Here is a 15,121-nt window from a genome sequence, read left to right as displayed (position 1 = left end):
AAAGCTCATCTGTGGAAGTAAATGGGGAGTGGTCTGAAATATTCCATAGAGACGCACCCATGTCTACTTTGTAGAATTAAGTTGTTGTCTTTAGTATCGAGCACGACACACTCTTAACACACACAAGGTCAGGTTATTATTTGCTTAGATAACTTATCGTGTTCTTTGATTTGCACATTGACATGAAAATATAGGCAGTTTACTTGGTTAATGTAGAGAATCCTTCCAAAAAGATCTGCCTTGTTGGAGTGTTCCAGTCATACCTGCATATCCTCATATTCTTCTTGTGTTTAACTACATGGCTAAATGTTTGCTATGTTTAGAAATGCATATTTGAAACTTTGACAGATCCACCTAAAACTGTTTCCTCTCTGGCCTGGGAGATAACAGACCCCACAAAAACAAGCAGGGTTGTTAATTTAAAACAATCTTCAAATACTTTCCATTGGATCATGAACGCAAGGCCTTTGTCAAATGCCACAGCAGACAGACACACAACAGATAGGACTGAGCAACATACAAAATATTTAGCATGCTGGATCTCATCATGCTGGAGAGACAAGACGAATGGCTTCACGTGCAGACAGAAGAATATCCTCTGAGATTATTTTAGACCCTACATATATTAATGGCTAATAATTGCTCCTGAATTTCTGAAATTTCACAGGAAATTGCTGCCCCACTTCCCCACTTGTATTCGCTCTGCCATGTGTTTAGTGGTCCAGCTGAGGACTCTGAAGAACTGATGTGTTCAGAGCTCAGTGACTGAAGCTGTGCTGACGTGGACTCAGACAGCTGAGAACATATTACAGTCACAAGGAGCAGATCAGGTCACCATGGTTACTCCATGTAATAAGGTCAGCATGTGACGCTGGATGTTAACATCTTAGCAGACCACTGGAAGGTTTCCATCTGCAGTCAGCTGTTGCTAATCTAGTTTCTTAGACGTCTGTTAGAGCAGTAGGAGACAATAAATTATCTGTTGTCACTTTTGTAGTATGTACTCAATAAAGCTTTGTCACGCAGAATGTACTGGTAATCCAAAACTTTATTATAGAAAGTCACGGTACAAGTAGAGGAGAACCCTTTATTGAAGCTGTTTTCCTATAGACACATTTGTTATGACAAAACAAAGACTATGGTGGATAGAAACAGTCCTATTAACAGTCCAAAAGAAGAAAATGGAGCAATTTTTATCTTAAAGAATATTAACCATCACACTGTATTTAAACTTATAAACCCCTGGTGTGAGGAAACAATGCTTTATTTCCTCACATAAATAGAACAGAGACACATGAAAGGGGTTCATTATCTGATGAAAAACATCCAAAGTTAATCAAATTTGAATTCATTTTAAACAGTTTTGAAATATCTCCAATCTCTCCTTTGTAATAAAATTTCTGTTGCTTAACACACAATGAAAATCAAACTTATTTACATCAATACAAAACAAAACAAACAAATGAGTCCTTTTTCTCATATTTACAGAAATGCTGGATTGGACTCCTCAGAACATCCATTTACAAACACGACCTCTGGAAGGATGGCAGACTTGTGATTATTAACATAATGACAGAGTCATCAAGTTTACTAGTAGTTCCCATGGAAAAGGGTAACTAGAATCCAGGGTTGTTCAGTGTTCTCCGGATTAATCTGCAGATATAGAGACGTAATGGAAATACAGAGTTTTCCATTACCAAGTCCTGACTGTTTACAACACGTCTCACTCAACAACGTTCTGTTTAAAGAAAGTACTGTATGTATTTTCTCAGACATGATGCTTATTCATGAACTTTGTGATTTTGAGAAGTCTCTGCAATCTGCTAATGTCAGAACAAATTTTGGATTGTGGTCAAAAGAACTTGACTGTGTTGACTTCAGTTTAGCAAAAATTACAAGTTAGAGAGCGTTGTACTCCACACACTTTGATGGATCTGTCGTGAAGTGTTTCTGGCAAATAGTCATGAGCCTCTTCAGTCCCTGTAGAATTAAGAACAGACAGACAAAATTAAACAATTTTTAAAATTACCTAGCAGTGAAACTTTAAGCTAAATCCTACCTAGAGGGTTAATTAAACTGATTAGCAAATAATGTGGCTTTCAATATTTTTTTTGGATCAATTTCCTTTTTTGCCTTTCAATATTTTTAGATCTGTTTTGTTATGTGTATGCCATGTATGATTACACTGTCGTAACAGATGACAGTGGAGTGCTTGCATACTGAGAGGAACAACACAGCAGCATCTGCAAATCCTCCTAGAAAATGATCCACTGAACAGGTTTGAGCACAGGACACGCTCCTCATGAATAACAGATTTCCAATTATGCAATTGCATTATACAAGACTGTTTGCATTGTTTCGAGTTTACACCAAAGGATAATTAAGCTACCAAGAGCAATAAAGCTGCATCTCTTTTTTCCTGCAAGAATGCAGGACTTTTGTCTAATAATAATAATAATAATAATAATAATGGATTAGATTTATATAGAGCTTTTCTGGACACACACAAAGTCGCTTTTACATTGGATCCATTATTCATTCACTCCTCATTCATACTTGGTGATGGTTAACTATGTCTGTAGCCGCAGCTGCCCTTGGGCAGACTGACTGAGGCGTGGCTGCCAATCTGCGCCTATGGCCCCTCCGACCACCACCGGAACAATCACACACATTCACACACCAGCGAGGGCCCCACTGGAGGCAAGGAGGGTAAAGTGTCTTGCACAAGGACACGACAAATGACTCGGTGGGAGCCGGAATCGAACCACTGATCTTGAATCATTGGACGACCCGCTCTACCACTGAGCCACAGCCACCCTACACAATCATATGAATACATGTTTTTGCTTTGGTCTGTGGTGACATTGTTGTACTGGTAACCTGGTAGCTACGCATTTAACTTCAATTCAGCAAAGACTGACTCGCCAGAGCTGAAGGATGGAGCAGCTATAGCGGAGGAAAGGACTAGAGGAGTACAGCAGCACCTGTGGAGCCTAACAACGGTGTTTGTGTAATTTCGCTCTTTGCCACAAGGGGGGGACAGACGTTCCTCAATTTTTATTTTAGAGATGAAAAACAATCTGCAGAAAAAATTAACTTCTTGTGCAAGATTTGTGACACTGATTGAATGTTGTAAAAATAATGCATCTTTACTGTGCATACGGCAGTTGTTAATAAAATTAAGAACATCTTATTCAGGGACAAGTTGTGGGGGGTCAGTAGTTAATTTTATTTATTTTATTATTTACTTTATTTAATATACTGATATGCTCCCCAAAGGGAAATTAAGAAAGCACACGCATACAAGGGGCTACGCAATGGGGGGTAGGGTGACGGGCAGCTCCTTCATGGTGTGCCCCTCATGAGCAACTTGTAAAGGGGACGGCGCCTTGCTCATAAGCACCACTGCAGTGCTCTGGAGGTCAGCTGACACCTTCCACTGTCAGCTCACAATCCGGGTGGCTGGGCAGGAGCGGGAATCGAATCGCCGATCTTGGATCATAGACTGACCCGCTCTACTACCTGCTCTACTGCTGAGCCACTGTCTCCCCCAATTTAAGACAATAACAACATGATACTAAATAAAATTGAACAATCATCATCATCATCATCATCTCACCTGGATGTATTTTCTTTGAGTCTCATCATTGAGAACATGGGCCACATGCTTGGAAAAGATCTTCTCTCGTCCGGTACGGGCGTGGATGCCCACCATCGTCACACCAATAGGCCATGGAGCATTACCGATGGCCATCTGTAAATACGCATCGTTTGCCTGGACAAAGAAGCAGATAGAGATTAATCTGTGAAATCAATAAAAAGGCTGGCATGGGCAAAAAAGAACAAACCAAAAAATCAGACAGGTACATACCTTAACGTATTCTCTTTCCAACATGAATTTAATGATGTCTGTGATTGATTCTTTGATGTCAGCTGGTAAATTCTGGAAGACATCATTAGTAAACTTACTGTCATCAATAAAAAAAAAAAAAGCACCCCATGCAATCCCTGTAGCTCCTTCCAATGTTTTGTTATCTCAAATCATACCTTCTTTTTGAGTTTCCTGAACAGAGGCTTGAGGTAAGATTCCGTCTGTGAGTGGGTTGCACTTGCAAGCTTGCCTTGAACACCTCGCTTCACATGGTCCTCCCGGCTGTTTAGATCTTTGGCCCAAACACCAAGAAGAAACTAGAACACAAATGGAAATACAGTCATTCAAAATCACCATTAACTGAAAAGAGACAAACGCTGAACTGCAAATGCATAACATCAACAAATAAACTTAGAATATCTACATACATTTACATGTTATCAGTTTGATAAACACAGACAGTAAAAGTCTTCACAACTCCTTGACTGCCTGTCAGACAACGCAATGGGAGCCAATGACATAAACACAGCAGAGGAATCAGAGACAATCCTACAAAACAGTTGGGATGAGGACACACATTAAGATTGGTCACCCATCTTCACAGGTATCACTCATCCATTATAGACAAATGATGTTCTTTCGTGACTTATCCCTGACAAAGAAAGTTGTTTAAAAAACTACATTTGAAAAACTAAAAAGGATAAAAAAAATTCAGAGTCCAATCATTTTTTCCTAAAACAGACACAGTCAAACACAAAGACATGTTTCTATACAATTCTTTTCATGCGGTCATGATAACATTGTGAGAACAGGTGTTATAAGTTCTTGGACATTACTTCCTGATAGGAAGCATTTAAATGACTCCTGAAAATGAATCCTAACATTAAATTCAGTACTAATATAATTTCCTCATCCCTAAGCGCCATCCAGTCAGTCTGTTCAATGAGCTGCACTTCAGAGTGAAGCTCTACACAGATTGTTTTTTCATGATCTTTTTCCTTTTTCCTTCCTAGTTTAGAGCAAAAAAGTGGGCATGTACAGCTTTATTATTTCCTTTACTTAACAAAACCATTTAATCTTTTTCTTTTTTTAACAAATGCTCTTAACATGTTTAATTCAGCATGACCTTTTCATTCCAATGAAAAACATCATTACCCTCAAAAACTTGTGAATGACATCCTGGTCTCCATCATCGTCTCCTGTACCCAGTGTCTTGCCAAGAGCCTAAAAGAGATTTCCAGTCATCAGAAACAAAATTACGAACCACAACTCATTAAGAATGACATGAACATTTAACATCCTTAATTTAACATGTATAACAGATTTTTAATAATTGTTCAGTCACTAGAAATTTTCACTGTTTACAACTTCACCCACTTCCAGTTCTTCTATAGTTGTGTTTTCTTCCAGCACTTTCAGGTCATGTTGTGTGTCCAGTTCTCCTGACTCTGTTCCTCCAACAATCTCATTCAGATACTGCTGGTCAATCTTGTCCATGGCTGCTTTCAGGTCATTCCTTAAACCCTTTATACACAGGTATCATAAGATACACAATCCCATTAAAAAGATAATTCTCCACACAAAAACAAGACATCAAAATGATTCAGGCATGCATTTTGCGTTCGACATATTCAACTCCAAGATGAAATCCAGTATGTTTATCTCACCTTGTTTACTTCTGGGGTCAGAATCTCAATCTTTCGGAGTCTCTGGAAGGCATCGTAGTCGGATTCTCCAAAAAGTCTAATTGGTTCTCCTCGTTCTCTCAGCCGTCTAATTACCTAAACAAACACAGTTAGGAAAGAGGCATTTCAGTTGAAATGTGGAGCGAAATAAATACCGTGAAAGAAATTCAGTAATTTTCTGATGACTCACTTCCTGCCGTGAGAGTGTCATTGGCAGCTTCTCTTCTGTTAGCTCAAGTTCCAGCACTGGATTAGATGAAGAGGATGGATCATCTTCTTCTTTCTTGTCAATCTTCAGAAGAACATAGAATATAAAGAAATATACTGAAGTTATTTGAGAGATATCAAGGCATTATGAAAACATCCAGATTTACAATTTCGTGAAAAGCATCACAACTTAAAATAGGATGAGAGATCAAGTTTGCAGATTTGTGTCAATGTGAAAATCAGGAATACAGTTACCTCTCTATAGACACAAGTTCTCTAATTGCTTACCAAAAACAGTGATCATATTGATTATTCCATCGATCTGACTTTCATTCTGTGAAATTTGAATACTGACTGCCTAATCATAGGCAAAACATACAGCAATGAGCCATAACATTATGACCACTGAGAGCTGAAGTGAGTAACAATGGTTTTCTTACATCATGGCACTGTGTTTTTTGTTTATACGCATCGTATGTTTGTCGTAATCAGATAATCAGACAATATTGGTCCTCAATGTTGATGTGTTAGAAGCAGGAAATATGGGTAAACATAAGGCTTGACAAAGGCTAAATTGCGATGGCTACATGACTGATTCAGTGAATCTTAAAAATGCCAGCTCTTGTGGGGCATTCACAGTCTGCAGTGGTGAATATCTATCAAAAGTGTTTCCATAAAGAAAAAGTGGTTAACTGGAAAAAGGGCATTGGGCGGCCATGGCTCACTGATGCACATGGTGGGCAAAGGCTGGCCTAGGTGGTCCGATCCAACAGCCAAGCTACTGCAGCTCATTGTTTTGGCTGCATAGCCACAGAGCATCAAGGTACCCACACTGACCCTTGTACATCCCTCAAACGCACCAACAAGGGGTACATGAGCTTTAGAACTAGACCGCAGCACAATGAAAGGAGCTTTTTCTGAGTGATCGTGTTTTCTTTTACATCCCATTAATGGCCGGGTGCTCCCCTCACCTGGGGAACACACAGCGCCAGAATGCACTATGGGAAGAAGGTAAGCCAACAGAGGCAATGTGACACTGCTGGGTCCTGTCATCTACGTGAACATTATGCTTTGAGATGAACCACTTACTTAGGCATTGTTGCAGACAACATAAACCAAAGTAATATTCCATGGCAGTGGCATCTTTCAGTGAACTAATGCACCCTGCCACAAAGGAGATTGGTTCACTAACAGTTTCGGGAACACAACAATGAGTTTGATGTGTCACTTGCCCCCAAATTCCTCAAACCTCACTGCAGTCGAGCATCTGTGGTATGTGCTAGACAACAAGCGCAACCTGTGAAGCCCGGTCTAAATTTACAGAACCAAAAGAATCTGCTGAAGGTGGACCTAGAGGATATTATGCAGATGATCATAATGTTATGGCTAATAGTTGTATTTACACAAAGGAAACTTAAAAGTATGATTTCATGCTTTAACTGGCACATGCATCCATCACTCTTAGATTGTGGTTAAAAGGAGCACAATCTAAAAGAACAAAAAGACAAAAAATATTGCAAAAAAGCTTTTCTATGCAAACAATGGCTCTTGGTCCAATAATCACGTGTCCTGGATGTATTCAAATACTTAGCAGGAGTTAATTTTTTAAGCATTGCAGAATGTGGAATAGAAATAATTGCCCACTGAGTACTGTTTATTTGTAAATAACTGACACAAAACCAAGTAAAAGTGACAAAATATAAAAGAATAAATAAGTTTCTGTCACAGGCTATGTGTAAAATAATAAGTGCATCTTGATAACAAAATGTGCTTTATTCTGGTTAAGTATCTCATGCTAAAATCCACACCCATCTGTGTCCCACTCTGGCTTTGTGGATTCTTTTCCTTGTTCCTTTGCTTTCTGACAAGCAATTGCTGCAGTTTGTAAATATGAAACTGGTCTAGAAAATTTACTAGTGTCAAATTGTTCCAGCAATTTTTTAAATGTTGCAAGCAAATGGGCCTGTATTCAATGGTTGAATACATCATGTATTATGGAATTAATTAGAAGATTTCATTTATCAAGCAGTTGGAGAGATGGTGAAGTTGGAATTAATGGAGATTTGTCAAATTATCACACTCCTATGAATTAATGTATTTAACTGGTGTAGAATTTATCAAATATCTTTCACCATCCATGGCATAGGTAAGTTCATTTTCAATGACCCATGCTGTAAGTTATATCTGCCTTGAGTAATTTCTGATTTCATCATCTCAATATACACACTATACATTCAGAAAAGGTGTCAAGGAAGTAGAAGCCTTTGGGACACAGCATTTTGCCCTTTGTTCATGCATCCTGTCAGCTTCATTCACTGTGCAGACCCATACCTGGCTCTCAGGAGTGTCTCTCTGAACCTACAGATGCAGGCAGCAGAGGTAGGTTGGGAAAAAACAGCATAGTAAACACAGACATAAACACTAATGTTCAACAGCTGAGAATCAACCCAAATCTGTTTCCTGGTAAAACGTTGAAACTAAGAATGAGACCAAATATAACTGAGGGAAGGCAGTGATGAATGTTTTTGGTGTGAGACACAGAACACAATTCACTTTTACACCAACCTTATATCCACATCTTCTGTAGTATTCTTCTTTTTCCTTGCGTGCAAGATCGGCCCTTTTGAAGAATTTTTTGGTGTCCTGTAATGACGATATATTTTTCCCTTTTAAATAAACATATGTTTAAGTCAATTAAGATAGTTTTCATCAGTCGAAATGATTGTTTTTCTCCTGGAATTCAGGAATAAATTACAGATATTAATTATGCCGTTAACGTTAGTGCTGCGTTACAAATTTGCTAATGCTAGCTATTTTTGTTTAGGTCGCCGAACCGTTAAAGTTACTATTCGTTAGCATAGAACATCACTATTCTAAATATTAGGACTCCTGTGTTAGCTGCGTGTTGTTGTGGGTGTAGTTAGCAAAGCTGCAGTAATAAACCATACTGGACGATTCGTGTTTATCATCATCCACTCACGTCAACAAGCTCCTTTTCTTCAATGAGTTTCCTTTTCCGTGCGATCTCAGCTTTGAGTATATCCATTAGTGATTAATATTTGTGCTCGTTAACTTCGACAACTAGCAACAACATACAGCTCGTTGAACCCTGCAGCAGGGACTGTAGGAAGTAAGGCTTCTTCTTTGTTAGTTTCGGTTGGGGGGCGGGGCACAATATAAAGCTCAAATGCTCATGACTGCCTCCTACAGGTCAAATATAGATATTCGTCGACTGGATTAAATCCTCGTGAAAAGTCAAGCGTGATGGTCTTGAAGCAATTCTACTATCGCCTACATTTAAACCAGAAGTTAAAACTCGACGACACTTTCAGTATAAGAGTCCACACTGAACTTCGTTTTGTTGATTTTCTTTCAAAATAAATACGCAATAAATAAATACATACAACTTCGTTAGACTTAAAATATATAAAAATATAACAACCTGCACATAAATGGGTCCAAATAAAATGTTACAAGCTAACAATAGGAATACTGGATAAAAATTTAAGAAATGGTGGGAAACGGTTTATGAAGGGAGACCAGATTAATTAATAATTTATAACTTGCACATACGTCTCCTTGGTGGAAATATTACTTTTTATTTTTGACTTATAATTCATACATTCGCCACTGGAGTCTTCCGAGTTACACTACATCAGCTGGCTTCGGTTATATTGTATGGACATAGACTAAATATCTGAAGAGGTCCAGTCCTGCCTAGATAAATATCAATGATGTGGCATTAAATAGAAAAATAAACAATCCACTCCCCAATGAAGTTAATTTTCCTTCTCGTTCATAAATTCCTTTAAAATGAATTTTAAAAAAAAACATATGAAATAAGTAAGGTTAAAAAGCATAAAAAAACCTGAATATCAGCAAAAATAACAACTCTTAAGGTTCCATTAAAAGTTTCTGTCTAGTCTGTTCTGTTTTTGTTCAAATCCCAGTCTATTATCTGGATGCAACGGTGGCAAATGTCTGACTCGACCTTTTTGATGAGAACATACCATCAGGTGGCGCAAAGGACGAATTTTTAATATTAAAGTCGTTAATATATTTCAATCACGAGATGGAAGAATCAGCATCACGCTGGAAACGTGGACAGAATGTTCAGAGTATTTGTCAAGACAGTTTTTTTTTCTAAACACGGTGAAAATCTCCCGACGACAGGATCAGTCGCGCAGCCTGAGGAGAAACTGAACAGACGCTCTGAGTGTATCCCAGTCACTGATCCCGTTGAGGAGCGATTTTCGACTGCACGACTTCTTACAGACAACATTCCATCCGAAGATGGAGTTTGGGGAAAGGAGGAGGAGAAGGAAGTCACAGAGCTTTAAACTGGTCACGGATGAAGGTAGGCTGCTGGAAAAACTGCAAGACCTGACAAGACGCGCGTCTCTGTCTGCGTGTTTGTCTGGCGCTGTATGACAGCACAGACGACTCTGTAAACAAAAGAGATGGCCATGGCTGTGCCCACAGACGGTCTCGGGTTAAACCAATAGCTACCCGAATTTTATTTAAGTCTTAGATGTACAAATTTTTCCTGGATATCAGTGTCAATGTGGATTCGAGACGGAATTATGTAAACGACACGTCCAAAATATGAAAAGATGATGCATACGTCTGAAATGTGTCACTTTCTCCTGAAGCAGTGCGGTCAGACAAGGCCACTTCTTACACTACAGTAGTTCATACCACCTACAGGTGGTGGTTTATGCATGGGATGGGGGCGTGTGTGCGTGTGTGTGCGTGTGTGTACGTGTGTGTGTGTGTTAGGGGGGTGCTTTCATTGACATCACAGTTCATTTCAGTCTTTACACCCTTCATTGCAATACACAAGGCTGCAGCAAGGATATAAACCTGATATCAAGATTTAAGTCCATCAAGCCTATGGTAGAATCGTTAATTAAACCTCTTCCTGATGTCTTCCAGATTCCAAATCTTCATATATCATGAATTCCAGCTGCAAAGATGCCAGCGAAGAACCTAAGGATGTGGCTATGTCTGATGGTATGTGTCATAGTATGGATTACTGTATATCATGGCAGATCCCAGTATTTGTACTCACACCCTTCTCTATCGTTGTAGTTTGGGTGGGGGACAAGGATTTGGAGATCAAGAGGCAAATCACAGGAATGATGAGACTTCTGGGTGATAAGACTGGCAGAGGATATCAGCGCATGGGAACAGAGCAGGACAAGTTAACAAAGGAGCCCCAGCCTAGGAATCTCACTGGGTTACATCAGCCTCCATCTCTATCTCTTGAATCAGACGAACATCAGAGTAACAGCTGGAACTCTGTCGGGGATCTACGGCCTTCTCAATCACCCACATCCACTCCCATCCTCAATGGTCCAGACTGTGGCCAGTACAGCACCCGCTCCAAAACCATGAGAATCCTCAGCAGTACCAAGGATCTGGTGAAAGTGAATGAACCCAACAGTACAGGTACCAAAACATATTTGTATTCTGCAAAAACAACAAGTTTACACAAGTTTAATTTGTACAGGAATAATAAAAGTAATAGAATACAGATGAGGTCGTGTCCAGTGCTAAAGACAAGCATATTGTTTGTTGAGACAAACACTAACAAAAGTATTTATGAGGTGTTGGCATGTTTATCTGTACGAGACCCACTCATTCAGAAATATACACTTTCATGTCAGAGAGTTGTCAAGAATTGCCACTGCACACTTGCTGTATGTGTATGCCTGTTTGAGTAGACTATCAGTAACCTATACACTAACTTTCTTGCAGATGTAGTCCCTGCTGCTGCGCCAGAACCCCCGTGCTGCATGTGTAACTGTAAGGGAACGTTGCAGGCTATTTTGCACGAAGTTCGTGCCATGAGGAGACTGATGCAGTCTAAAAAAGGTAGCGAATGTAAACAAACACTCACACTTGTAGACAAGGAGACAGAGAAAGAAAACACAATTTAATGTTTTCTAATTCTAGCATTCTCAGAAAAGCTGGAGCAGGCAGTATCACCATGCCAACCTCGTTTTGGTCCAGGTCCTGCTCCGCGCTGCAGGCCCTGCAGGAGGTGGCCAGTCTCTAAAGTGGCCCCACTCCCAGTGTCTAATACTAGAAGAGCTACTCTTAATCCTGTGGAAGCATCATCTGCATCATCTGGAAAGAAGAGCAAATGTGAGAAAAACTCATCTACACCCAGTAGTGGTCCTGTCTCCTGGGTGTCAGCTCTACCACCTCAAAATAATCCAGTAACTGTCCACAATACACACAGTCCTCATCTGATTCAACAGAGGGACCCTCAGTCATTGGAGGTAATGCACATTTACTGTCTTCTGTTCTCATAATGATATCCAAGCTTTTAAGTGGTGTGCTTTGTTTCATATCAGGTTCTTTATGTCCTCTGAACCCATTTTAGAAAGTATGACACGTAAAACTTATGTATTTTTCATAATGACATCTTTGATAAGTTATGAGTTGAGGCCAATGACCCAAGAAATCGACTTCCGTAACACAATGAATTGTCTTTTGTTTTCTAAAAATCTACTTTGTATGCTTTAATGTGCCATGTGCTATTTCATTGTTTTTCAGCCTGAGGTGCGTCTTGCAGAGAATCACGATGTGTTTATCTCAAGGGCTCAGCTAGACTCTATTCTGGTCAACTATACACGGTCCGGCAGCCTGCTGTTCAGGAAACTGGTTTGCATCAATGTTTTAAGACCCAATACGTTGGCCAGTTGTTTGTGGTTACATCTGCAGTAATGTGACGTGTCTGGTCCTTTGTAATCATTAGAATACAGTACAAGCATAATACCATAAGCTTGCTTGGAGCACAACAATATCTTAACATGGTACTACTGTATGTTTAGGTCTGTGCCTTCTTTGACGATGCTACCTTGGCTAACTCATTGCCAAATGGTAAAAGGAAAAGAGGGCTAAATGATAACCGTAAGGGCTTGGACCAAAACATTGTGGGTGCCATCAAAGGTATGCAAAATACTGTTTCATGACATGGTTCTTTTTGTTCAAGGGTGCAATACATTGAAGCAGTAGTTAATGCAGTTCTGTAAAAATATGTACAGCATTTACAGAGAAATACTGCACTGAACACAGAATAGAGAAACTGCCTGGGCCACGAGACTGGGTTCAGATCCTTCAAGATCAGATCAAACTTGCCAGGAGAAGGCTGAAACGAGGTACTGACAAACACGTCGCCGATAGCTTTTTTATTTTTGTGTTCAATTAATATTGAAGTAGAATATAAAACTGTATTTTATTTTGTGTTCTAAATGAAGCACCTGCCTTTTATATTATGCAAAAAGTTTTGTGAGTTAAGTTATAAAGAGGTAATTTATTGTTAATAAGAATTATTATTGTTGGTTTGCAGGCAGTTACACAGTTATGCAGTGAAAGAAGTGACCTTCTGTGTTAAACTTGGTGTTGTTTGTTTGGGTCCTCAGATGCTGCAGAAATTGAGGAAGCCTTAAAAGTACCTTCCACAAGTATGACACGCATACTAAATGTGTGCCCAATTATTTGGCTGTACTTTCATCTGCACTTCTACTCCCATATCAGAGCTATGCTTCCCAGCATCTTTCCATGAGCCCCGTCCGAGGGCTGCTTTTACCTCTTACCACTTCAGTGCCACAACACACACACACACACTCACACACACACACACACACACACACACACACACACACACACACACACACACACACACACACACGCACACACATGCCCACACAATCTAGTGATACTCATTGGCTCATATGTCACACTGTTGCTGTGACATTTGACATTTTCACACAGCTTTCCGAAAATGTCAGCTAATTATCTTCACACCATGCAACACAACCCCCACCCACCCCATCCTCCTGTCTCTGTCAGTCTCACCATTTCAACAGTATTTCTTTTTCTAAAGTATAAGATTTCTTTTTAAGGAAAGCTGTGAGACTCTTAAAAATACTCCACCTAGTATGTCAATTGTCTTTTTTATTGGCGCGGGGGGGGGGGGTTGCATTTTAACAATGGTATTCTAATCCTAAAATTATTTTGTTCTCTCATGTTTAGGCTCTGGCCAAAATGAGTCTGCAAGTGTGAAGGGGAAAGTGACGAACGTAACTGCTTGATCTGCAGACTACCATAATGGCTTTTCTGCAGATTCATTGATTGTCTTTGTTTCGTGTCTACCTTGATGATGCATTTGCCACTTTAGCTGTTATGGATGTAAAAGGGAAAAAACAACAAGACAATAAGAAAGATGAAAGTGTATTATAAATCTCTCTCTCTCTCTCGCTCTCTCTCTCTCTCTCTCTCATACATTTACACTCTCTGTCTTTTGATGGCCTTGAGTATTCTCATTGGCCATGCAATGGGAACTTGGATTTGTGCCAACAGACATTAAAATATAAAATCCTTAAAAAAATAGTCATTTTCATGTTTAGAGATGACTTACTGTTTACATTAGAAGCTAGAGCTTTAAAATCATATTGCCTCGTTCTCACCATTGCAATGAATTACATGTCTAAAATGAGACAAAGTACTGTAATGGTATGAAATTCATAAATTTAGTACAGATTACTTTTTACTTGAAAGTGTCTATTGTGAATTGTGCCTTTTAAGTGATCAGTCTTTCAATGGCTGTAATGTGCAGTGTAGCATCCACCTCAAGCATTACATCAAAAAGAAAATGTTTAATTACACTTTGGCAATTAAAATAAATTGATAGGCATCACCTGGATAAAAATCTACATTACATATTTATTTTCATTATTTGAATCTCTATGCTAACCATATCAGCGGTATTGTTAATATTGTGATGAAATTAGAACATTCTCTATCTTTTGTGCTCACTGTGTGAATATAATAAACAATTGTTTCCACAAATTAAACAGAATTCTTTTTTTGTCTTGTTGTTTTTTTTATAACAAAATAAAGAAAACTAAAGTTAGTTTCAGGTAGGTGAATTCCCTCCTTAAACATTTGTGGATCTACTTAAATTACAGTAGGACATACAGTATATTACCCCTCTATGGTCTAAAAGTCGTTCGGTAAAAAATAATCACAAATACAAACTTAATTCTATCTACAATTTTATAAACTGACTACCGTATAATAAGGGCTTGCCATTTCAACTAGGCCATAATGATGTTGTATGTGCAATTGGAGGGAAAACATTAAATTAAAGGTACACTCCATTGCAGAAATTTTGTTGCCAGACTTCACAGATCGTTAAAGGGGATGTTAAATCCGCCAAAGTGAAGGAAGAGGACCCTTTGAGATCTTATGACTTTCCTTTCTGCATTGTAGAGCATACATCGATTTCTTAGAAGCAAAACTGGACAAATGAGAACTCACACCAATTATTCGACGAGAATTTATT

At 39.0% G+C, this 15,121-nt stretch overlaps 2 protein-coding genes across 5 annotated transcripts; one reads left to right on the top strand and one right to left on the bottom strand.

The window, feature by feature from the left end:
• Positions 1 to 1,039: 1,039 nt before the first annotated feature.
• Positions 1,040 to 8,892, bottom strand: prpf18 (PRP18 pre-mRNA processing factor 18 homolog (yeast)). Of its 2 annotated transcripts, XM_068313023.1 has the most exons (11): positions 8,744 to 8,892; positions 8,329 to 8,406; positions 8,095 to 8,121; positions 5,747 to 5,848; positions 5,539 to 5,652; positions 5,249 to 5,395; positions 5,027 to 5,095; positions 4,048 to 4,188; positions 3,872 to 3,943; positions 3,620 to 3,775; positions 1,040 to 1,980 (listed from the first exon to the last, which is right to left on the bottom strand). In XM_068313023.1, exons 1-11 carry the CDS (start codon positions 8,807 to 8,809, stop codon positions 1,900 to 1,902), a joined length of 1,053 nt encoding a protein of 350 aa, XP_068169124.1. In that variant the 5' UTR covers positions 8,810 to 8,892; the 3' UTR covers positions 1,040 to 1,899. The 2 variants fall into 2 exon arrangements, with proteins under 2 accessions (XP_068169124.1, XP_068169125.1); XM_068313024.1 differs by lacking the exon at positions 8,095 to 8,121.
• Positions 8,893 to 9,995: 1,103 nt separating this feature from the next.
• On the top strand, positions 9,996 to 14,562 carry bend7 (BEN domain containing 7). 3 transcript variants are annotated; one of them, XM_068313701.1, is made up of 10 exons: positions 9,996 to 10,120; positions 10,699 to 10,776; positions 10,855 to 11,214; positions 11,524 to 11,640; positions 11,722 to 12,050; positions 12,328 to 12,435; positions 12,606 to 12,723; positions 12,819 to 12,932; positions 13,197 to 13,238; positions 13,810 to 14,562. In XM_068313701.1, exons 1-10 carry the CDS (start codon positions 10,057 to 10,059, stop codon positions 13,866 to 13,868), a joined length of 1,389 nt encoding a protein of 462 aa, XP_068169802.1. In that variant the 5' UTR covers positions 9,996 to 10,056; the 3' UTR covers positions 13,869 to 14,562. The 3 variants fall into 3 exon arrangements, with proteins under 3 accessions (XP_068169802.1, XP_068169803.1, XP_068169801.1); XM_068313702.1 differs by having other exon boundaries at positions 11,779 to 12,050; positions 13,197 to 14,562; XM_068313700.1 differs by having other exon boundaries at positions 13,197 to 14,562.
• Positions 14,563 to 15,121: the final 559 nt, after the last annotated feature.

Source organism: Antennarius striatus, chromosome 4 (genome assembly GCF_040054535.1).
Source record: "Antennarius striatus isolate MH-2024 chromosome 4, ASM4005453v1, whole genome shotgun sequence".
Taxonomy (NCBI): Eukaryota; Metazoa; Chordata; class Actinopteri; order Lophiiformes; family Antennariidae; genus Antennarius; species Antennarius striatus.
The sequence above is the reverse complement of the archived record's forward strand: the minus strand, read 5'-3'. Positions and strand labels throughout refer to the sequence as shown.

Coding starts and splice junctions, on each gene's coding strand:
- prpf18 (XM_068313023.1), bottom strand. CDS start 8,809: ATGGATATACTCAAAGCTGAGATCGCACGGAAAAGGAAACTCATTGAA. Junction 8,407..8,743: donor AAGAAAAGGAGCTTGTTGAC/GTGAGTGGATGA, acceptor TCGTCATTACAG/GACACCAAAAAATTCTTCAA. Junction 5,396..5,538: donor TGACCCCAGAAGTAAACAAG/GTGAGATAAACA, acceptor CTGTGTATAAAG/GGTTTAAGGAATGACCTGAA.
- bend7 (XM_068313700.1), top strand. CDS start 10,057: ATGGAGTTTGGGGAAAGGAGGAGGAGAAGGAAGTCACAGAGCTTTAAA. Junction 10,121..10,698: donor TAAACTGGTCACGGATGAAG/GTAGGCTGCTGG, acceptor GATGTCTTCCAG/ATTCCAAATCTTCATATATC. Junction 12,436..12,605: donor GCCTGCTGTTCAGGAAACTG/GTTTGCATCAAT, acceptor CTGTATGTTTAG/GTCTGTGCCTTCTTTGACGA.